At 51.5% G+C, this 22,935-nt stretch overlaps 1 protein-coding gene across 2 annotated transcripts in view; it reads right to left on the reverse strand.

Moving 5' to 3' along the window:
- Nucleotides 1-229: 229 nt before the first annotated feature.
- SSH1 (slingshot protein phosphatase 1) overlaps nucleotides 230-22,935 on the reverse strand; it is a 32,509-nt gene continuing 9,803 nt past the window's right edge. The window contains exons 1-14 of one of the 2 annotated variants that reach the window (XM_064726912.1): nucleotides 17,512-17,652; nucleotides 15,002-15,105; nucleotides 13,330-13,394; nucleotides 12,510-12,631; nucleotides 10,237-10,305; nucleotides 9,784-9,849; nucleotides 8,431-8,625; nucleotides 8,021-8,114; nucleotides 6,865-6,993; nucleotides 6,212-6,258; nucleotides 4,390-4,536; nucleotides 3,220-3,420; nucleotides 1,962-2,556; nucleotides 230-1,530 (exon numbers count right to left, since the gene is read on the reverse strand). In XM_064726912.1, coding sequence (XP_064582982.1) covers nucleotides 265-1,530; nucleotides 1,962-2,556; nucleotides 3,220-3,420; nucleotides 4,390-4,536; nucleotides 6,212-6,258; nucleotides 6,865-6,993; nucleotides 8,021-8,114; nucleotides 8,431-8,625; nucleotides 9,784-9,849; nucleotides 10,237-10,305; nucleotides 12,510-12,631; nucleotides 13,330-13,394; nucleotides 15,002-15,105; nucleotides 17,512-17,597 — 3,186 coding nt within the window. In that variant the 5' untranslated portion in view covers nucleotides 17,598-17,652 and the 3' untranslated portion in view covers nucleotides 230-264. Of the gene's footprint in view, nucleotides 1,531-1,961; nucleotides 2,557-3,219; nucleotides 3,421-4,389; nucleotides 4,537-6,211; nucleotides 6,259-6,864; nucleotides 6,994-8,020; nucleotides 8,115-8,430; nucleotides 8,626-9,783; nucleotides 9,850-10,236; nucleotides 10,306-12,509; nucleotides 12,632-13,329; nucleotides 13,395-15,001; nucleotides 15,106-17,511; nucleotides 17,653-22,935 lie in introns of those variants that run through there. The other variant, XM_064726911.1, reaches the window with a different exon arrangement.

The following is a 22,935-nucleotide window of genomic DNA, read 5'->3' on the forward strand; positions in this document are numbered from 1 at the left end:
CAGTACTAGGAAGAGCATCCTGCAGGACAACAGGCAAGTCACACACCAAGTCCTCCTCTAAGCCATGCAACACATTTTATTTCCCTTGTGCCCTTCATTGTGACCCATCGTGGCTCTTTCCTCCTCTCTCCGAGCACAAAGAGGGGACGAGGAGGTGGCACCAGATGAGCTGCTGCAAGTCAGATGATAAAACAGCACTGGTGTAAGGAATAAATTCTGCAAACCCCCAAAATCCAGCCCCCTCCCTCCCCCCCCAGCAAGGCATCAACTTTTGCCCATCCAGAGCGTGTTCTTCAAGTTCCCAGCCAGGGGCTTCAGCCCTGGTTTGGAGGCGCCGTCCGGGCCCCTCGCCGGGGGCTCACAGAGCACGGAGCACTCGCTGGACACGGCCTCCTTGGAGTCCGTGATGGTGGCCACGTCCACGTCGCTCGACAAGTCCTCGGAGGACAGGTTCAGACAGCCCAGCTTGGCCAGGGAATTGGATCTTTTCAGGGGAGAGGACACGGTGAGGCCGGCCAGGCGCAGCCTGGTCTCGATCTCCTGCGTGCGCTGCTTCACCAGGCCGGGCTTGCCCCGCACGCTGTGGATGCTGTCGCTGCTGGAGCTGCGGGTCAGGTTGGAGCTGCGGGAGGAGGAGGGGGTGTAGCAGATGGTCTTCAGGAAGTCCTTGGTGAAGCTGCTGGTGTGCTCCAGGCGGCACCCAGCGGGTGTGGAGGTTTTCTGGGAGATGCCCTCCAGGACACGCTTCACCCCCAGCTTCTCCACGTCGTTCTCGGCGTCTCCGGCCACGAGCTGGGCCGGGGCCAGGAGAGGCACAAGGCCGGGATGGGCCATCAAGTCCTCGCTTTCCTCCACGATGCTGGAGTCCACCCTGCCCAGGGGGCTGTCCCTGAGCAGCACCGAGGGGTCCGAGGGCAGGCTCTTGAGGCGCTCCAGCTCTTTGGTGTGCTTCCTGACCAACCCCGCTTTCTGCAGCTGCAGCAGCGACTCCTGGTGCTGCATCAAGTAACTGTTGGCGCTCGGCTTTTCCAAGTCTTTGCTGAACAACAGGTACTTCACGTCCTTGGTAGGCCTGGGGTCCTTTCTGGCCAGAGACTCTTCCCTCACCACCTCTGCGTGAAGGAGGCTCCTGTCACAGTGGGAGTTCCTCCTGGGCTGCAGAGTTTTTTCGGGGGTTTTTGGCGCATCTTTCCCTCTCTCCAAAAGGCCGCAGTGCTGATCCAGTGCCCTGCACGTGCCAACCTCCACAGCCCCTGGTGCCAGAGGGAGCGGAGCCTCGTTGTGTTTAGTCCTGCCCGGCTCCTCGGGGGGTGCCCTGCTGGGCAGGTGCTCCATCAGGTGGGAGTGCAGGTGGGGCAGCAGGGGGGGCTGGGTGCAGATGGTGCTGCTGCGCCGCGCGGTGCCGGCGCTGAGCCTCTCGCACTGCTCCCCAAAGGGCTCGGGGGCCAGTCCTGCCGAGGAGTACATGCAGTCAGTGCAGGACTGGTAGGAAGGCTTCACCTTGCTGAGGATCCCAAACACGGCATCGTGCTGCAGGAGAGAAAACAGGGACAGATCAACGAGCACGGAACAGACAGCGGCACAGCCCGCAAGGTGTGGGACAGCCAAAGAGATCCGGAACAAAGCCCATTTCCACCTCAGGCCCTGCAGCAGGAACTAAAGCCACGTGCTTTCCCAGCAGACAGCGTCTCCAAGGAATACCTACCGTGCCAAGCGAGGGTCATGCAAGCGAGCTGCCCACAGCACTTTACAGGGCACTCACTGGGCACTCTCTGGCATCTACATCCACAGCTCGGGCAAGCAAAGCCCTGGTGAGAAGCGCCTCGAAAGGGGAGAAGCTCATCATGGAATGAAAGGCTTTATCCAAGTCAAATGAAACTGGGCTATGAGGATGAGAAGAGCAGTTTCACTTGCAGCAGAGTCAGCCATGCCAATCACCTCCATCTCACCTCCATACGCACCTCAAAATCCTCTGGGCAACTCCTTTTGCTGTTGTTGTTATTCAAGTTCTCCCTATTGAGCCTGCTCTCCTCCTTGTGCATGGACAAACGCCGCTTCCACTTTTCCATGGGGTTTTCCTCCCTGACACCGTCCTCCCCTGGCTCCCCAAGGACCATCCTTCCCTTCCTGGGGCTGAAGTCCAGTTTCTTCTTTGCCTCTTTCTCACAGAAGCCGCCCAGCTCTGCCAGCGGCTCCGCTCTCTCCGGGGCCTTTTCCATCTCCAGCAGCCTCCCCTGGGAAGGTGCAGACGGAGGCTGTCCCACCAGGGCATCCCTCTCCAGCTGCTCCATGTGGAAGAAGCCCTCTCTGTCCCCAGGAATTTTGTTCTCCAGCAGCGTGTCCGACAGGCGGCGGAAGCAGTACCCGAAGCCCTCGGAGCCGGCCCGGTTGTCCAGGTAGGCGGACTGGGAAGGCATGTCCAGGTCAGCCAGGCGGTTCTCCAGGTCGATGTCCAAGCTCTCCAGTAAGAAGTCTCCCGAGCCCGCGGTGCCGTCGGTGTTCTGGGGCAGGTTGCTCTCTGCCTGCTGCTTCCACAGTTTGTTGTGGCGCTGCTTGCTGGGGAGAGGACAAGGACACGAGTGACTGCCCTGCAGGGTGCCCAGTGCCAGGAGCTTCCTCCCATTCCACAGCCCAGACCTGGGATCCCACCTGCACAAACCACTTCCAGCACTGGGATTTTCCCCCCACCTGCCCATTCCAGAGCAGTTCCCTGAGTTCAGCTGGGGTGAGATCAGACCTCAGGGCACAGCAGCCCCCCCAGAGCACAACACCCAAACTGACCGCTCTGCACGTCCCATGGCACAGCTCCTGCTGAACCAGGGGACAGAATTCTCTCCTCTGTCCTTAGAAGAGAAATACTACAGCCCTTGCAGTGACAGAGCCCTGGGTTTGGCACAGAACCACGAACACTTTGCCTCCAGAATGGCCTGAGCTCAGTTCTGCCTCATAAAACAAGAACAATGCTGTGCTGAGCAGCACTGACTGCTGAGAAACCCAAACGTGCTTCCCAAGCACGGAGAAAGCCTCCCTGAATTACACCAGAGCAGCTCTCCCAGCTAATTTCCACGCAGGGAGCCTGGCACAGGGAAGGTTTAAGAAAAGCACGATTGGCGCAGGGTCCCTTCAGCCCCTCACACATCTGTGGCCATGACACCAACAGAGCCTTTGTGATGTTATCCACAACCAGCTCCTTCCCTTCCCCCTCACCCCAAGCCTTACCTGGCATCCAGAATGCCCTCGTACTCCAGCAGCTGCCGCATGAAGCCGGCGTTGGGCCGCGTGATGCTGCGCTTCTGCTTCACGTAGTTGTAGGCCTTCTCCAGGGACCAGCCAAACTCCTTCATGGCGTAGGCGATGACCGTGGAGGCCGAGCGGCTCACGCCCATCTTGCAGTGCACCAGGCACTTGGAGTGGTTCTTCCTGCAGCAGGACAAACAGCAGAATAAATCCCATGTCACCGGTTATGGATTTGTTGGGGATTCATCAGAAGAGGGACAGTGTTGTAGACATCTTTTATGGAAAATCTTTTCTTTGAGAGTTTTCCTCTTAAGAAGCTGAGAGGCTTCAGGAACACAGTGTAAACAATGGTTATCTGCTGCTGTGGAATGCAACAGGTAGATCTGTGATTAGCTCATGTTAGTTGTTTGTAATTAATGGTTAATCACAGTCAGCTGGCTCAGACTCTCCGTCCCAGACAGAAGCTTTTGTTATCATTTTTCCTTATTCTATTCTTAGCTAGCTTTCTGATGAAATCTTTTCTTCTGTCTTTTTAGTATAGTTTTAAAGTAATATATCATAAAATAATAAATCAGCCTTCTGAAACATGGAGTCAGATCCTCGTCTCTTCCCTCAACCTGAGACCCCTGTGAACACGGTCACAGGACAGTGCCCTGCCCACTCTGCGCCACAGCTCTGGAGGGGAGAACACTTGGGATGGTGAGGACCAGGAGAAGAATCCCTCTCCAGAACAGCTGGGAGTTAGAGATTGGCAGCCTCATTCATTTCAGAGACCACCCTGCCTCCATCCAAGTCTTTGGATACTGGGATCACTGGGAAAAGGCTCAGTGTAGAGGCTCAACAGGGTTTGACAGGCTCTGTCTGCAGAGACAGCTGGGGCAGGTCCAACACAGACACAGCTGGAGCAGCTCCAGAACGTCTCCAGAAGAGGAAATATCCTCATTTCCTTTCGGAAGCAAAACAAAGTAGTGACAAAAACGCTGGGCTAGGACAGGTTAATGCCAGCCCAGGAAGGGACAGGGCACGAGGGAGCTCCAGGAACTGCAACGATGATGCCAAGGCCCTGCAGTTCCTGTGGCTTTGTGAGGGCCCAGGATGGGACACAGAGAGCTGGGATGTGCCCTCCCCAGGGCCAGGTGTCCCAGCACTCACTTGGCCTTGTTGATGAAGTGATAGGCCTCGTTCCAGTGTGCCAGCAGGTCCGTGGTCTCCTCGTCGTACACGCGGATGTTGTGGTACGCGAACAGGCCTGGGAAGAAGTTGTCGATCTCGCGGGTGACGTTCAGGATGTAGTCAATGCTGCGGGACCAGGAGAGACACCCTGAGCTGCCACGGTCACCAAACAGGCCCTGAGGTAAATGAGCCTTGCTTGGTCTTATCCTATGCAAGCTGTTACAGCTCCAGAGCTCAGTCCCCAAGGGGACTGGGTGCCAGAAGCCAGCTCGCTCTCAGACCAAGGCCGCGGGTCAGCCCCTAGCAAGCAGGGAATATTCAGCTCTTAGTGATCAGGCAGCTCTTGTGATTTCAGCTTTGCTTGCTGGGTAGCTTTTCCCTTGGCCTAAGGCTCCAGCAGACGGCAGAGAGAGGAGAAGCAGAGGACGCTGGCTGTTCCACGAGTGTGGCTTTATTGCAGGGTCCGTGAAGGGTCTCAGCTCTTCTTCTTCCCAGTTAGTAGGGGTACAGTGTGCTACTTTTATACCCTTGGCCTGGATCCAATCCTGACCATGGCAAAGGTGTTAGAGTGACCATAAGTGACCAATGGTAGGGTTTAACACAATATTGCCTTCCATGGCTATAGGGATAAGGTACAAGGCGGATGTCCCTGGAGACAGGAAACTTCTTTGCCGCTGTGTCAGCATTCTATTCTCCAAGGGGCCCTGGCTAAACCTGAGGGGTTTACTACACTGAGGGACACTGTGAATCCATGCAATCCAACCCAACATCAGCTGTAAGGTTTGCCTAAGCCCTAATCCTAAACTCCTGGTACACAGAGCACACAGGGGCTGTTCTGCCACCTCTCACTGCCAGCACATCCCAAGTGTCCAAACACCCTGGGCACAGGAGGGAGAAATTTACTTTATCCCATTTATTGTCTCTGAGTCTGTATAACCCAACCCAACAGGAACTCCTCACTGTGCCACACAGCTCTGGGGATGCAGAAAGAAGTGAATAATCTGGGAACACAGCCCAGGAATCACCATCTCCAGCTGCAGGTTTTAGCTGCAATCCCATCCCCTCCCCTTCTTTCTGACCAAAACCATGAGAGTCCCATGGTATCTCTTGATTCCTGCCAAATATCACAGCAGGGATAACAATGTACCCGAGAACGAATGTCCAGATTGATTTATCACCTCCTATCACTGAGAAAAATCAAGGACACAGGATATTTGTCTCAGAATTTGTCCAGCTTTGCCTTTGGACACTGCACATCCCAATGCAAGACATAATCATTAACACCCTGCTTGATTTCCTTGTCCCAAGATGTGCAGACATCTGCTCCCAAGGACTCCAAATGAAACATTTTCAGCTGTGCTGAAATTCTGAAGAATTTCAGTTCCTGACAGCAAGGTTGGTGCAGGCCTTGAGTGAGCAGCAAATATTTATGGGCAGAATTCTCCCTGATCCATAAAGTGTGGCAGGGAATGGGGCCAAGCAGCACCATGGGGATGGGAGAGACACCTGGAGCTGCCTGAGCAGGCAGGTGAGGAGGAGTTTGCTCATCCACAGGCAGCTCTGCAGAATTCCCACCTGGCACAGCACTGGGGGATGGAGATCCTGATGCACCTCAGCAATGCCAAGTTTTGTTATTTTCACACTCTGAGGTTGGAGAGATTTCTCCACACAGCTGCTGCTGGGAAGTTACCACATAGCTGAGGGGTAAAATCATCCCTAGAGCCTGCAAATGTCCTCTCCAGGCTCCTGGGGGAGTGGCAGGCACAGAGTGGAGGGTTTGGATGGGAGGAGCAGTACTCACCCCGAGCCCTGCAGCTCCTCCAGGTTGGACGCGTTCCACTCGGAGCCCTGCAACAGCCACACACTCACATTCCCAAGGGAGCCCAAAACAGCCCCTTCCCCTCAGGTTCTGCAATCCCCCAGCCCCAGCCATCCCCCTGAGCTGACTGGAATGTTGGGAACAGCCTCTGAGACAGGAGTGGGGCATTGATGGCCTGTCCTGAAGGAGGGACCAGGGCACAACTCACCCACAGTTTGTTCTAGGCCAGGGTGAGACCGAGCTCATCCCAAATCCCTGCCCCTGCCCACTCTGCAGTTTTAAACACAGGGAGAAATAGTTCAGGGAAACAAAGTGAATGCATCTGTGATCCCAGACATGCCACACATGAGAAGTGAGGCAAATCCTGAAATTCTGGGGGTAGTTACACTTTGGATTCTCCCTAGACCTTCACAAGAGGAAGCTTTAAACTTTTAAAAAGCAGATTTTGCCCTGAAACACGAGCAATTCCTCTGACTCAATCCAGAACAACAACAAAAAGACCCAATGGGCACAAAGTGCTCATCTCTGGGAAGTCTTTGTTCCAGAGGCAGAGCCTGGTTTTGCCTGGAGTTCCATCTAGTGGCAAAGGATTGGACACAGCACAGCAGAGCTCTCCTGCAGCTCCTGCCACTCACCAGGTACAAATGATCAAAAATCAGGGATGGTTTGTCCATCTGGCCCAGGATCAGCAGCATTTCATTGTCTATAAATTCCTTGAATTCCTTCAAGTTGCAGTTCATGTGTTTCTCCAGCTCGTTTCGGATCTGCAGAGCAAACACAAAGGATGGCACTGGAATCTTGGTGTCCAACAGAAACATTTGTGGGCACTTCCCTGCAGAACACTTCTCACTTTTTCATTAAAAACAGCAACAGGGACTCAGCCTCCTGGAGACCAGGAATTTCAGTATGTGGCATCTCTCCTATTATTCCAGAATGGTTTGTGTGGGAAGGGAGCTTAAAGCTCATCTCATTCCACACCTTCCACTATCCCAGGTTGCTCCAGCCTGGCCTTGGACACTTCCAGGGATTCCAGCTTCTCAGGGAATTCCATCCCAGCCCCTCACCAGGCAGGATTCCTTCCCAATATCCCATCTATCCCTCCCCTCTGGCAATTTAAAACCACTGTCCCTTGCCCTGGCATCCTGGTATCCTAAATCCCCAAACTAAGGAGCTGTAAATAAAGCTTCAGATAACATCTGAGGGAAAAAAAAGTATTTTGGGGTACCTGCTCCTTAAAAATAGTAATTTGAGAGATAAAGAACAAGAGCTTGTCTGCAGGAGGAGTGAACACATCCACAGACAGACACGTTCTCAGCTTCCTCCTACCACTTGCATGTTAATAATCTCCCTTAAAAACCAAAAACCGCCCCAAAAAGAACCATTCCCACTCTGATCACGTCTGCACTGTGGGTGGATGGATTACACCAGCCTGGGGGATGGATCCAAACGAGCTCTAGCCTTGATTTGTGATTTTCCATCCATAAACTCACCAGCAAAATGCTGTCTGCAAGGTCCTCTGACATTTGTCCAGGAAAAAAGAAAGGAAATAAAACCCTCAAATCTAATTTGAAAGTCACCCAGCTGTTACTGAGGTCCTGACAGACACTTGTGATGCTGGGATTATCCTGATTTCTCAGGAGGGAGGTGCAGCAGAGCCAGAGCAGAGCCTTCACAGAACGGCTGAAATGCACACTCCAAAGCCAGGGACACCCAGGCATGTGGTGCCTGCTCACCACTCTCTAGAGAGGGAGTCTGGCAGGAAGAACAAAAGTGAGAATTTTTGATATTTACCTCCTTGGAAGTGACATTTTCCAGGTCCTTGCTGGTCATGATGCTCCGGAGCTTGGCTTTGATGAGCCGCTCCGTTCGTTCCCTTTCCGTCGGCCTGGGGAGGAACAGGAAGGGGAGAGGATGAATCCAGGCTGGCAGCACCTGCACAGCACTGAGGGGTGAGGGGAAAGGCTTGGCTTAAAGGGAATCTTTATGGGAATAATGACAAAAATTTAAAAAAAAAGCAGTTTGTTGGTGTTTATACATTATACCACAAGCTAAAGTTTACGGTCTGATTATCTCACACAATTCTCTTTTGCAACCCCAGAAAAAAAAAATAAAAAAGAACTAAGCCAGGAAGAAGAACAGGAAGAAGGGAAGATTTCCTCCATAAGCCAAGCAAACTCTTGCAAATAAAATGCTGCACTGACTTGTCCACAAAGAGGGCAGGGGAGTCGGGGCGGGTGGACTCCAGGTCCTGCATGGCGTTCCACTCGTTGATGCAGCTCTGGTCCGAGCTGATGCAGCTCTCGTAGTAGGTGGCCCACACCAAGGCCACCCCCCCTGGGAAGTAGTTGTACCTCCTGGCAACCTCACAGGCTTTGTGGAGGATCTGTAAAGCAGACCTGCAGGGTGGGAGAAGAGATTTGGGCGGCTGTGAGCAGACAAAGCAGGGGCTGAGAGAGTTTCACAGAGGAAAAGTGGTTTTCAGTGTTAGTTGTTGCAGTTTGGTCTTTGAAAGCAGGAAATTTATGGTGTCAGAGCTCAAAGAGGCACAAACTGCACCTTGGGGGCTTCTCACAGCAGGGCTGAGGCAGGGGCTGAAATCTTCTCCTAATTAATAGGGAAGGAGGAGGCACAAGTCGCTGTGGGATCTAATCATGAACCAACTTGTACAGCCAAAGGAAGATATAGAACAGGGACAATTTTCCAGCCACCTCCAGCAAGGAGCCTGATGCAGATTTACCAGCATTCCTGGCCCCTGACAAGCTCCAGGGACAAGGCCCAGATTGGGTCATTTGTTTTTGCAGATCCTAACATTACTTTTTCCTTCCTTCCCTCCTCAATTTTTCCTTTCTTTAAGGCTGTACTCCAAAGCTGTTGCACTGAACACATCAACCACATCCAAGGCTGGCAACAGGAGGGGCCAAATTCAAAAGTGACAGGAACAGATTTGTTTGTTTTTGTACCAAACCACCCCCAGCACAACATCCTTCTCCACAGCTGGATCCCCTCCCTAGGAGATGCTGCAGGGACTGGGATCTCTCCAGGCTCCAAGGGGACACAGCATTGCCCAGGCAGAGGGAGATGCAGTTCCATGTGGAGCAGCCTCTTCAGGGAGGAATTTGCTGGCTCAGAGGTTTGGAATTTCTGCACAGGGGAGGGGTGGCAGGAGCTGGAAGGAGAATGGGCACCTGGGGCAGCAGGAACCCCAGGAATGGGGCAGGACACTGGGAATGCCACAGGCTGGCAGTGGGCCCTGAGCCTCCTCTGCCAGCCTGTGAGAGAAACATGCAGAGAGAGGAAATTCTTGGAATTCGAGCTCATCTTTCAAATTTATTCATCCCCCATGCTGAAGGACACAGAGCTGCTCTGAAGTGAAGCAGCAGATCCTGCTTTGGGATCAGGATTCCCACAGCCCCTCTGCTGACACAGGGAAGCAGATCTCTGCTGCAGCTCACTGAATACCCATTGTGGAGAAAGATAAAATGCAGCTGATTTTTTAAAGTTTACTGACAGAAAGAAGAGTGAGAGTGCCTCCCTGAGCCCAGCCCCTCACGTACCACATGGCTTGCACTGACACAGGTTTGAAGATGTGCATCCTCCCTGCAGTGCTCACGCTGAAGCCACTGATGGAGAGAGGGAAAATCGAGTTAAAACTGCTTTTCTCTGCACCCCAACCTGCTCTCTACAAACTGCACTGCACTGGGGCACCCAAAAGCCAAAAGAATCAGGATGAGAATTTCTCTCACTGATTTTCCAACCTCCCAAGTATGAATGGCAAGAGGCTGCCAGGAATGGCAGCTCCAGTCCTCAGTGGGGTTTCAGAGCATTCCCTGGAACCACAGGAGCAGTGTGAGGGCAGCAAGACAAGAACTCACTGTCTGAATAACAGGACTCTGCAGCCATGAATCCAAAATGGGCACTTCATTTGCAAGGTGATGGAGAATCTCTGCTAGAGCAGCCCCCAGCTAGGGAAGGACATTCACATTTATCCTTTCCATGTGGTTTCTTACCCATCCCCATCCAGATGGATTTTAGTATCACTCCACAGGCGAAGAACCATTCCTATAGTGCAGCTTTTACTGGAAGAGAGGTGGTGAGACAGGAAGTTAAATATAGGCCACAATGTGGTCATGCCAATAGCCTAAATTATTAATACTCTTTAATTTTTAAAATCCTCAAGCCTTGCTCTAGTAATCTCTTGTAATATTTCAGGCCATTAAATAAAACTGGAAGCTGGAGTCTGAAGGTCTGACAAGGTGATAACTCGTGGTGATTGCTCCATGGGATCACTCTAACAGGTGGAACAGATGAAAATGGATTTTAGGGGTTTATCTGACCCAAAAGAACACTTTCAGTTCAGCCAGGCAATCTGGCAAGAAAACCCTGCTATAATGAAGGCCAGGAACTTCCAGCCATAAATAATTAAGCTACTGAGATATTCAGGTTTTAAAGGAAATTGGGATGCAGACAGCAACAGAAATCCATCCTTCCTCTTGCCTCACATCAATAATCACCAGGAGCCAATTAATGCAAGGTTGTTTCAGGGTGGAGGTGACATGGCAAACCTGCCCTGCTGTGGCACACCAAGGGAACGCCACATGGGAATTTCAGAGCAGCATCAAAGCCAATGACAACAATCTGACAAGGAAGGCACAGCTGGGGGCTTCCCTACAGATCCCTCTGCTGTGCAGAGCTTCCCTTTCCCACCTTCCAGGGGAAACCACCACAGAATGAAGCAAAACTCACAGAGGCTGCACCACAAGGACAGGGCAGCTTGTTAAATCCTGGGAGAGCACACACAACACCTGGCAGCTCCAGCCTCTGCCTCCAGCCCTGCCAAAGCAGCCCCTTCTCCCTGAGCCAAGAGCTTTTCTGCCTTGGTTTACTCACCAGAACTGGAATAATCTGAGAGAGGCTGCAATAACAAAATATTTCACTTGCTTTTCCAAATACTGTGTGCTCTTATCAGTCAGACAAAAGGAACAGCTCGTTGCTGACACAGTTGTTTGTTGCTTTTGGAGCCACTTCTGCAGTATTGTTTTTTGACGTTATTTGGCAACAAAGCTACTACAAAAGCAGCTCCATTGCATCATTCCATCAACACACTGGAGTCTGGGGGAGAGAATGAGTTCCAGTTTTGCAAATGTGTCTGCAAGAGCATTTTGCAGGGAGCAGGCAGCAAACTCCCACTGGTGAGGTGGATGCCACAGCCTTTGATTCCACAGAGGCTGAAAGAGACTCATCCCCTGTGCTGGTGTTTGCAGGGGTCTGAGGATGAGGGAAGAGATGAGGATCTGACTCCATGTTTCAGAAGGCTGATTTATTATTTTATGATATATATTATATTAAAACTATGCTAAAAGAATAGAAGAAAGGATTTCATCAGAAGGCTGGCTAAGAATTGAATAGGAATGATAACAAAGGCATGTGACTGACGAAGACTGTCCAAACAGCTGGACTGTGATTGGCCATTAATTAGAAACAACCACATGAGACTAAATGAGCCTTACTTGGTCGTATCCTATGCAAGCTGTTAGAGCTCCAGAGCTCAGTCCCAAGGGGACTGGGTGCCAGAAGCCAGCTCGCTCTCAGACCAAGGCCGCGGGTCAGCCCTAGCAAGCAGGGAATATTCAGCTCTTAGTGATCAGGCAGCTCTTGTGATTTCAGCTTTGCTTGCTGGGTAGCTTTTCCCTTGGCCTAAGGCTCCAGCAGACGGCAGAGAGAGGAGAAGCAGAGGACGCTGGCTGTTCCACGAGTGTGGCTTTATTGCAGGGTCCCTGAAGGGTCTCAGCTCTTCTTCTTCTGAGTTAGTAGGGGTACAGGATGCTACTTTTATACCCTTGGCCTGGATCCAATCCTGACCAATGGCAAAGGTGTTAGAGTGACCATAAGTGACCAATAGTAGGGTTTAACACAATATTGCCTTCCATGGCTATAGGGATAAGGTACAAGGCGGATGTCCCTGGAGACAGGAAACTTCTCTGCCGCTGTGTCAGCATTCTATTCTCCAAGGGGCCCTGGCTAAACCTGAGGGGTTTACTACATGAGACCAATCCCAGATGCACCTGTTGCATTCCACAGCAGATAATCAATGTTTACATCTCGTTCCTGAGGCCTCCAGCTTCTCAGGAGAAAAAACCCTAAGGAAATGATTTTTCACTAAACGTGTCTGTGACAATCCCCGCGTCCTTTCTCTTGCTGGAATCTGCAGCAGCTGCAGGTAACCCTCTGTGCCTGGTGCTGCCAGAGAGCCCATCCTGCCTGGCTGCCAGCTCAGACCTACCTCTCCTTGCTGGAGAAGTCCACTCCCAGCAGGATGTTCTCCTCGGTGTCCTGGCACCCGTTGCTGTACACCACCACCATGTAGCGCACGCGGTCGCTCCACACGCTCTCCAAGCGCACGGCCTGCAAAGCACCTCTGCCTCATGAGTGCTGCCACTGCTGCACGAGGCTCTGCAAACTCTCACCGCCCCCAAAAGCTTTGTTCAGTGCACTATGGGAGATACAGCAAGGCTTGTTGCTGTTTTGGTGAGGGAAGATGAGCTGAGATTACACGTTGGGGATACGCTACAAAATGTAACCCAAAGGTTTGCTCTGAAGTTTCAAGCAGGAAGTGTAAAAACATTGATCATGCACTGAACTGAAAACAGGCAGGCTCAGAGGATTCTCCCACACCCAAACCTTCACTGAAACAGCTCAGTCCTGCAGGAGGCACAACTGGCACCAACTTCTCTGCAGAGAAGTGACTTTTACAGCAGATTTTTATCTGCAGATTTCTTCAAAAGACAGCCCAGCCCAGCTGATGCAATTTCAAGGCTGACTTAGAAGTGTCCAAGAGAACCAGCAAGGTCCTGTCTCTCCTCCTGCTGGATGGAAAATGAAATCCAACACAACAACCCATTTCAGGCAGAGCAGTTCCCTGACCCAGCTCACACCTGGACACAAGGACCAGGACAAAAGGAAAATGGGGTAGGGCTGGAAACCAGCACAGAGTTAAGGCAGCTCTGAAATCCAGGATTTGCCAATGCTTTTCCTGCTCCTCCACAGGTCTGTTGCAAACACTTCCAAGAGAAAAGAGAGCAGGAAAATGCAGCTGCCCTTACCAGTTTGATCCTGTCCTCGCAGCGCAGGAGGTTGATCATCACCTGCAGGTGCTGGGGCAAGTCACCTGCACAGAAAGCACAGCAATCATCACAAAGGGGCTCCTGCTGCACTAGCAATCAGCAGAGTCTTGACCTTTTAAGAAATTGGATGTTTTTAAGTCAAAATTAAGGGAGGTCAATTAATTTTGCTGTCCCAAAGAGCACTAAGAGCAATGAGATTCCTGGATGGGTGAGAACCCAACTTTACAGTATTTGGAAGGCACCAAATCAATTGAAACCACCTGTGCCTGGCACAAGAGAGGATTCTCTTCCTGTCACAGCACCCTAGAGAGGACAGAAATGCTTGGCCATGAGAACAGGTGAGGGAGAAGAGGAGGAAAAACTCTGATTAAAAAATCAGGAACAAAGGAGAAAGGAACAACTTTGAGCTGCGATCACCCCCAGCGTGGTGGGATCAGCCCCACCAGCCCTGCAGAGGGTGTGACTGAGCAGGAGGGACCTCCAGAGGGAAGGGCTGCAGGAATGGGCTGGTTTGGCTGATGGAGTCTCCAAGCTCTGCTCATGCACTGAGTCCCCTCAGCTCTAGGCCAGTGGGTACATTTCTGTCTGGGGAAAGCAGACGAAAGGAACGAGGAATCTACAGGAAAACAAACTTAAGTTCCCATCTAATAACTCAGCAATGCACTCATAACTTTCCATGGGAGATAAAATTCCTTCCGTAGGCTGTTTGCTGGGTATGTGGAAATGCTGACAGTCAGAGAAACCCAAAGCCAAGCCTGGCACTCAAACACCCCCTTTGTGCTGGAGTGTTTGCTAAGCAGCACCACACAGAACCACACTGTGCCTTTCCCACAGGCTCCTGCTCTCTAAATGCCCCCAAACCCCAGCTCTTCTTGCCCAAAGCGCCAAAGGCAGAGGGTGCAAACTCTGGGGAAGCAGAATCAACTTCCCTGGATGCCCTTATCTGCATCCAAATCTCTGTGCACACTCACCACACCACTCCCTGCCATTCCTTCCCACCAGTTGGCAACTGGGAGGGACTGGGGGAAGCAGGACAGTCTGTGGTGAGCTGACAGGAAAGGGGATTTTCCTGAAACCAGGATATGAGGAGCAAACAAATGTCCATCTGTCCAGATACCCAAATCCTGATCAAACATCCCTTACTCTGCCCAGCACCATCCAAACAAAACCAGCAACAGGAAGTTCCAAAGTGAAAAGTCCCAAGTTTCAGATGACTGGAGGCTGGGAGAGCCCCTGGAGAAATGTCCAGGACATCCCCAAGTGCCCAAGGGGTGCTGAGCTCTGTGACTCAGCCCTGCCACAAGGCAAAGGTTAACTCACTGCAGCACAAGTGACATTTCCTCCTCTGTGACTGGGGAAAACAAGGAGAGATATTCCACACAGCCCTTCTGGCTGCACAGGCTTCCCTGCCTAAAGAAAGCCATGCAAAATGCCATGATTTTTCACAGAGTTTCTATTCCAGTCACAGTTCCAAGAGAATGATAAAAGTTGAAACCAAAATTCAATGATCCCAATAAAAAAATTCAGTAATTTGAAACCCTGGGTTTGTTCAGCAGCTTGTACAAGGCTCAGCAGGACAAGCTGGAGTGTCACCCACCTGTTCCTTTGGATGAGAAGGAAAAAGGATCTCCAGAGGGGATGGAATCATTACCTGCATGTTTGTGGGGATGCTGGAGGCTTCTCTGGCCCTGGGAGCTGTTTCCTTGCTGTAAGAAAAGAGCTGCACCTTTCACCATGAAAAAGCTCTCGCTGAGGCTGGAAAATAAAAAACAAAACACAGGAGTCAGCTGAAAGGGAAGAGCAGCAAAATGTGCACATCTGGGAAAGGAAGTGCTTTCCTCACTAAAATAGCAGGATTCTGCCACAGCCACTTGCACAGCATGACTCTGGGATTATTCATGGATTATTCATCTGTCATTTTCCAGCACTGGTTTGTTACTTGGCCCCTGCAGGAGATACTTGCCTGAGCTGTCATGGGCTGGAAATGACTTTATCACTTGATTCTAGAATTCTGCAACTCAAAAGAAGCAAAGGGTTGGACTCTTTACAGGCTGGGACCTGCAATGGACTGGAGAGCAGGTTCTGAGCCCATCACTTCCTGCTGATTGCAGTTCTTGACATTTCTCTGGAATGCAAAAACAAGAACCTGCAACTGTGGAGATTTAAAGGGGAAGGGAGGTGGAACCTGCACATCCCAAGGGAAAGGACACAGCTCTGGACCCTCAGGGAAAAACAACCAGCACAAGAGCTGAGGTTTGGATCAGCATCCTGGGACAGAGTCTGGGCAAACACAGTGACATTTCCAGAGGGAAATGACACCCAGGGCTGCAGCATAAAGGAGAGAAGGCAGAACAGCACTGTCACAGTCAGATTTCACATGAGAACCTCAGAAATCCTTCAGAAGCAGCTTTGGCCAAAGCAGGGAAGTTGCATTTCCCACATTGCTGGAAACCCCTGTCTCCTGAGGCACCTTTCAGCTGCACAGGAATTGCTTGGGATTTGTTTGCTCTTCTCCCCAAACAGCACAGGAACCATCTGTTGCTCCAAAGCCCAATTTTCCACCACCCCACACTCACAGCCATAGATCACCATTAATCACTGTCTGCATCCACTAAACAGAAATGCTCCATTATGAGACTGGGCTACACAGGAGCTCCTTATCCTGCAGCAAATGATCCCACTGGAGTCACTGCTCCCAGCACTCATCTATTCCATATTTTATCCATGGGCTTTGCCTTGAGACAGGAGTGAGTGGCAATGCTCCCAATGCTCTGTTCTACCTCAGTATTTTTGTGAGGACAGACATGAAATTCACATCATTTCAGATTTTCTAATCTCTTAAGAACACAGCATAAATTGCCAGGAAAAGCTTCCTCCTGTTTCAAATGAATTTCAAGAATTCCCCAGAAAAATCTGGATCAGGTTTAAACTCAAGATTTCTCAGATTTTGAGTTCACTTTTTAAAAAGTGAACTAAATTTTTTTGCCTGAACTTCAGGCTCCACAAAGATCAATAAAACACAGCAGGAGAAGGACACCTCTCATCCCAACAATTCTCCACTTCCATTCCCACAGGATTCCAGCACTCCCCCCTCACCTCACTGGGACTGAGCAGGATCCAAGCTCAGCCTGGCTCGGGATAACGGCACCCACAGCTGCAAATGGCAAAAAATGGGAATGGGGCTCCTTCCAGAGCCAGCCAGGAAGAGCCTTGCTTCCTTCTCACCCCAGACCTCACAGGAAAGCGTTAAAAAAGGCCAGAAGTGACACAAAGCAGCGACCCCCACACAATGTATGGGATATTCAGCACTCACAAGAGGCAGGGAATGCTTAGATCATGCACCACGAGATAATTCACAGCATTCCCACCCTGAGAATTTGGGGGAAATTTCCTTTAGGAAAGCAAAAAAAATATCTTGAAATAGGATATTTTACTCCAGTGTTTTACCCTAAAGGATCTTTGATCTCAAAGTACTGACTAGGATTTCTACACCTTGGAAAAAGTAGAGTTCCTTCCCAAAGTTATCATCCTGCTCTGATGATACATCTTGACAGATGTTCTCCTCTCCTGCAGTCAGGAAATCTGTGACAATAAAGCAGAATATTCCCAGTTGCAGGCAAAAGGGAAAGCTGTGCTGCTGGAGCAGTGAGTGGTCCAGGAAAATGACAACTCACAGAGCAAAAGTTTTGTTCCCGTGTTTCCATGTGCGTGGAAATGAACCAGAAAGCAAAGCCAGGAGCCTGCTGAGAGCGAGGTTTGCGTTCGCACTGAAATTCCCGTTCCTCCCTGCACAAACCCTCCCGTTCCTCCCAGCACTGCCCATCTCCACGGCAGCTCCGGTTTGCATGTGCCCAGCACGGAGCACACCCAAACGCCTCTCTGCTCACAGTTTACACCACATTGTAACAACAACGTTACCCGAGCCCAGCCCTTATCTCCGCTCTGGGAACTGCCTGCTGCTCTGCCGCTCCTCACAACTGCTCTGGGCACAGCTCAGTGAGAAACAAGGCACAGCTCCCTTTTAAATCCTGCAATCCCAGTAAACAACTAAAACTCTGAGGTTTTTTTTTAAAAAAACTCCTAAAGAGCACCCAAATCCTGGCATTAAGAACATCCCCTCGGCAGGGGTGACAGATGCCCCGAAGCACAACCCATACATACTAATTCGGGCCGGTTCTCTTTGCGCGGCGGCAGCATCGTGGTGGCCCCAGCGTCAGACAGAAGTCAGCAAAATCGAAAAGATTCATAACCAGCTGGAAAACTCACATCCTTTTGCTTCTAAACCCATAAAAAAAAAACCAGCAGAAGGCAAAGAAAAGGTCAGAGGAGCAGAGGAATCGCGGCTGCTCCCCGGGAACTGGATGGCTTTTAGGGAACACTGTGTCTTCCACTGATATCCTGCCTTGAAAAAGCACTTGTCCCAACACATCCTGATGAAAGAGAGCCATTCAAGAGGGGAAACAACCAGCTGAGGCTCGGCTAATCGTTTCCCTCCTCCAGACTTGTTTGTTTGTTTGCTTCCCCCCTCGTGCTCCAGAGGCTCCTATCAGCACCCACACAGCCCCTGGCTGGAAGTCCATAATCCCTGCGAGGGACAGATTAGAGGAAAAGCATCCTATGGACTGTTCCTTTACAGTGAAAGCAATGCTTTCATACAGATACAGGAAATTTAAATGGTTCTTCCCTCAGTGCACAGCTCCCCCGTTGGATTTTCAGAGCCATTCCTGGACAAGGAGTCTCTCAGGTGCTCGGGGATGGGGAAGCACTGAATTCCCTGAATATTTGTGCCTTACAAACCCCAATTCTTTCTGCAGGCACACACCATAAGGCCACTCAGATCCGGAATGAGGAGCTCTCTGTGCATTCCCAGTTTGGCTGGCACACACCACAGAAACCACCCAATCCCTGCATGCCCTTCCAGGAACCCTGACCCAACTTCTCTACAAGGAGTCACTTCAGGCTCTCGAATAAACACAGAGCCCACTCACAGCCCCAGGACCCTGATGCTCCAGTACAGCTGCACACCAGCTCTCCTCCCACTCCTTGACCTCAGCTCATCAAACACAGGAAATTATTACCCCAAAAGAGGGAAAACCCAACACTTCCAACACCTGGGAAACGCCAGGAGGAGGGTGTCCGGTTTTCGGCTGTTTGGGTGGCCTGGAAAGGCCCGGGGTGGCCTTGGGGCAGCCACGTTTCAAAGGAACAGAAGAGGCTTCAGTTCTTTTCTCGGTCTCGGTGTTTATTAATTGTTTATCTAAAAGATTTTCTCTCGGCCCGACAGAGCTCTGCTCAGCAGCCAGCCATGAGCACACTCCCTGCCCTCCGGGCGGTCACCTATCTTTATACCCAAAGTTACGTGTACAATATTTATCATTTTTCCCCAATACCTTTCACCCTTATTGCCCAGGGCACTTTTAGTAATGACCAATCCCAAAGTGCCACCATCACCATAGAAGATGGAGGAGAAGAAGAAGAAGGACAGGACACGCCCCAATTCCTCCATCTTACTTCTCTAAACCCCCCTGTACAGAAATCCTAAACCCTGTGTTTCACTCTCTAATTAACTCATCCCTTCACCATTCACCCCGGTGAAACCCTCCTGTCCTCATACAGGTGTCGTCTCCTGTGTAGGATCAAAGTCCAGCCACCAGACACTTCTGGAACATTCCAGGACTCCCGAGCCCCCCAAGGGTGCTCTCGGTGACACCTCAGTGCTGAGGTGCTGAGATCCCACAGGAGGGTACAGACAGTGACACCCCCAGAGGCTGGCAAGGACAGGGTGCTCACGGCCACAGCCCGGCTCCAGAGGCTCTTGCTCCATCCCTTGGCTCCGTGCTGCTCAACTTGAAAAGGAAATATTTCTTCCCCTTTGGGAAAGCTCCAGAGGAGCGTGGCTGTAACACACATCAGCCCCATTCCGAGTGCCTGAGGAACACAATAGGCAGCGCCTCCTCGGCGCTACAAACTGCCACCCCCCGGGGCCAGCAATGCCACAAAGCAATCCCTTAAAAACACGGGATTTTGGGAAAAGAGACAGAGCTGCTCATGCTCCTGGGCAGCCAGATGCCAGTCCCACAGCAGTTTTCCCCAGGCAGTTTGCTTTGCCATCGTGGCTCCAGCTGTGAGGTGTCCCAGGAGCAATCCTCATGTGCCTGAGTTCCATGTTTTAATGGGGAATCTCACACAAGACAAAATAATCTTGCAGGACACAAGAGAACACTCTATTAACACATCTTATAGCTACAGAACTCATGTCAAAATAAAGATCCACAGACAGAGTCAGAAAAGAGAGAACCACTTTTCCTGGCAAGCCTGAGATGAGTGAGCAGCCTCCTGCAACCAGGTCTGTGCTTAAGGAAGAAAAAAAAAAACCCCAAACTCCCACAAGAAAAGGAACATTCACTTCTCTCAAAATTGGTCATGATTTTACAAAGGCAAACACGGTAATGCCTCCCAGTTCTTTGGGTTTCATGGCATCTTCTACTCAAAACATTTCCAGACTGATAAGGTGAGGGAAAAACAGGCCCTGTGAGCACCACAGAATGGAACACACTTCCCTCTTCTACAGTTCTGTTGATAAGGAGGAAGAGAACTGATTTTTTCACCCTTTTTTCTTCCCTCCTTTGCTGCCTGGTCTGGAACAAGCTTGGCCACATCAAGAAAACTGAGAAAGAACAAAAAGCAGCCCTGGAGAGGGGTGAGCCAGCCCTGCTGGATGCTCCCACGGCCCAGCCAAAGCCTCCCTGTTCCAGAGGGTGGATTTCAGGCAGGACACTGCAGTGAGCAGAGGGGACTGGCATTGTCCCACAGCCACACCACAACAGCAGCACTACCCAAGCTGGGCAGGAGCACATCAAAGAGAAAGGAGAGAAACAGGAAGAGCTGAGAGCAGCTGGGTGGCTCCTGCTCCCCAAAACAGCCCACGGTTACAGCGGAGGCACTGCTTGCTCTGGGCTGATAGAGGCACATCTGATAACACTTCCTGACCACCAGAGGGGCCTTTGGAAGGGGCCTGAGCAGCACAAAACAGCAAAGAAACCTCAAAGCTGCTCATTCCCATGGCACTGCACAGCCCCAGGGATTCCAGCAGCAGCAGCAGCAAATCCCTTGCCCTGCTCTCAATGAAGTGTGTCCAAGTGGCCTCTGCTCCGTGTCACACAGAGATTAAAGGGACAAACACAGGTGGGAGTACCAGCACAGCCACCCCAGCTCAGCCCCACATGGAGCAGTGTGCTCCCCAGGAAAAGCCCAGTCCCAACACTGCAAAGATGGTTTAGAACAAAGACACCAAAGCGCGATTGCACACGTGTAGGATTTGGGAAATGCTGACAAACTGACCTGTGGTCAGGACTGCAGGAGCCCAAAACAGCTGGCAAGGTCAGAGATCTGCCCAGGACCACTTGGACTGAGGTGTTTTTATTACCAGAAACGCAAGGCAGGAAAGCTCTTTCCATACCCATGACTCCCACACCCAAAGTCATCACTCCCAGACCTCCTGAGCTGAAGACAAATCACCCCCAGAAGAAAAGCAAAACGTGGGCTGCAGATTCTCAAAAAGAACATTTCCCCTTCCTCAGACACACTCAGGGCATCTTTGTGCTGGGAAGGGGCCAGGCAGCAGCTCCAGCTGTGGTGGGGCAGTTTGTAAAGCCTCCCTGCAGGAGCAAACATCTCTCCCATCTATTGAGAAGGAAGTGAGATATTGGGGAGACCAAAAAACTCAACTCAACTCAGGCTTTGCTGTTGTCAGCAGAGCAGGGAGCAAGGGCAGTGTGAGTGTGCATTGTTGGGCTCGGAGGCGTGGGGACCGTGGGCCACAGCCCAGCAGGAATGCTGACAGGGCTGCACACACTGCAGGCCATTCACACACAAACCCTCCTCTGGCACAAAGGGCAAAAAGACAAAAATGAAATCAATCACGAAGCCCACAAAAGCCAATTTCCCAACAGAAATAGACTGCTGATGATGTCCCTGCAGCCACTCCTGGGATGCACTGGGCTGGAGCAGGGATCAGCACAGATCCAGATCTGCACAGAGCAGAACCAGCTCAGCTCTGAGTGTCCCACCCTGGGGGCAGCCCCAGCATCCAGGCTGTGCCTGCAGAGAGCCCTGGAGCAGCTGGGATAAACCCTCCAAGAGAAAGGGCAGGAAGAGGGAAACAAACCAACGAGCAGGATCATGGATCATTCCCCATTCCAGCAGGCTTGTGCAAAGTAAATTGACAGAACTGCTCCCAAAGAGCCAGGAATGAGAAAATTCTAGGAATCCCTAGTACTTGGATGGTGAAAAGCCAAGTAAAATAAGAGATTGTTTCACAAGGAAAAAGAAATCCTTTCTGCTCATCCCATTAATGGCAGAGTTCAAAAAGGCACGAGGCCGATCCCAGCATCAGCCAGCGACGCCACGGGCTTGGAACTCGCTCTGAATCCCAAGGAGCATTTCTGAGATTCCCACTGGAACACGATGGCATTTGGTGACAGCCACTGGCTCAGGAGGCCAGGCCAGATCCTCTCCAAAGCTCAGCCTGCACCAGCTGCTAGGAAAAGGAGTGTAAACCCTACAGAGCCCCCCAGCACTGGTGTCCCCAGTGCATGCCCTGGACTGTCCCCAGCCCGCTGTGCCAACCCCAGTGCCACCCACCCTGCTGTGAGGGCTGGGCAGAGCTGCTCCACACAGGAGCTCACCCTCACCTGGAGTCATGGACTTGGAGAACAAGGCATGGGAAAGCAGCAGCTGGCACAGGGGAACACACAGAGATCAGCATCAGCAATAACATGGATTTCCCTGGTGGTCTATCCCCAAAACACTGGCTCCGTGTATTTTCCTACAAGTCACTGTTCTGGGTGCCATTGCTGTTCCATGACCACAGGTAAGGGGGCAGCCAGGCCACAAGGCCTGGAGCTGTCCCAGAGCAGTGTCTGAGCTGATGGAGAGGTGGGATGATGCCCACCATGGAGGGCACACCAGAGGCACAGCTCCACCCACGCTCCTGGCAGGAGCTGATCCTGCTCCTGTCCTCCTCCCCAGCCCAGCTGTCAGCACACGGGCCCATCCTCCTGCATTCCTCCTGGCAGCCCATTGTTCTAATCCTTGGAACTATTTCATTAAGTCACCCCACTTCACCCACTCAGTGTCTCCCAGAGAAACAAGTGGAAACTCTCCAAGGGCGCTGCTGGGAAAGAAAAGGCAGGTGAGGAACAGCTTGAAGGATTAAGGGAGCAGCTCCTGAGCGGTGTGAGTGAAGGTCAGCCAGGACACAGACCATGGCATCAGAAACATGGCTGGGAATCTTGGTGGCACAGCAACCCAAAAACCAGCTGAGCTGCCAGCTTGCAGAACGGCTCCAAAAAAGGCAGCAGAGACCAGGGAGTACTTGACACATTGGTAATGTGGAAAAAACAAAACAAAATAAATCCAGGCGGATCACGCGCGGCGAGAGCAGAGTGAGAGAAGTTCTGGCTCAGCCCTGACACCTCGAGTGTTTGACTGGAGTGCAGCCCCTGAGGGCACACAGCCAGCACTCCCAAAATCAGCAGAGTGCCAGGCAGGGGCAAAGCTCACTCACAATGGAAAAGTGGTGGT

The sequence above is a fragment of the Zonotrichia leucophrys genome, chromosome 15, assembly GCF_028769735.1.
Source record: "Zonotrichia leucophrys gambelii isolate GWCS_2022_RI chromosome 15, RI_Zleu_2.0, whole genome shotgun sequence".
Lineage (NCBI taxonomy): Eukaryota > Metazoa > Chordata > Aves > Passeriformes > Passerellidae > Zonotrichia > Zonotrichia leucophrys.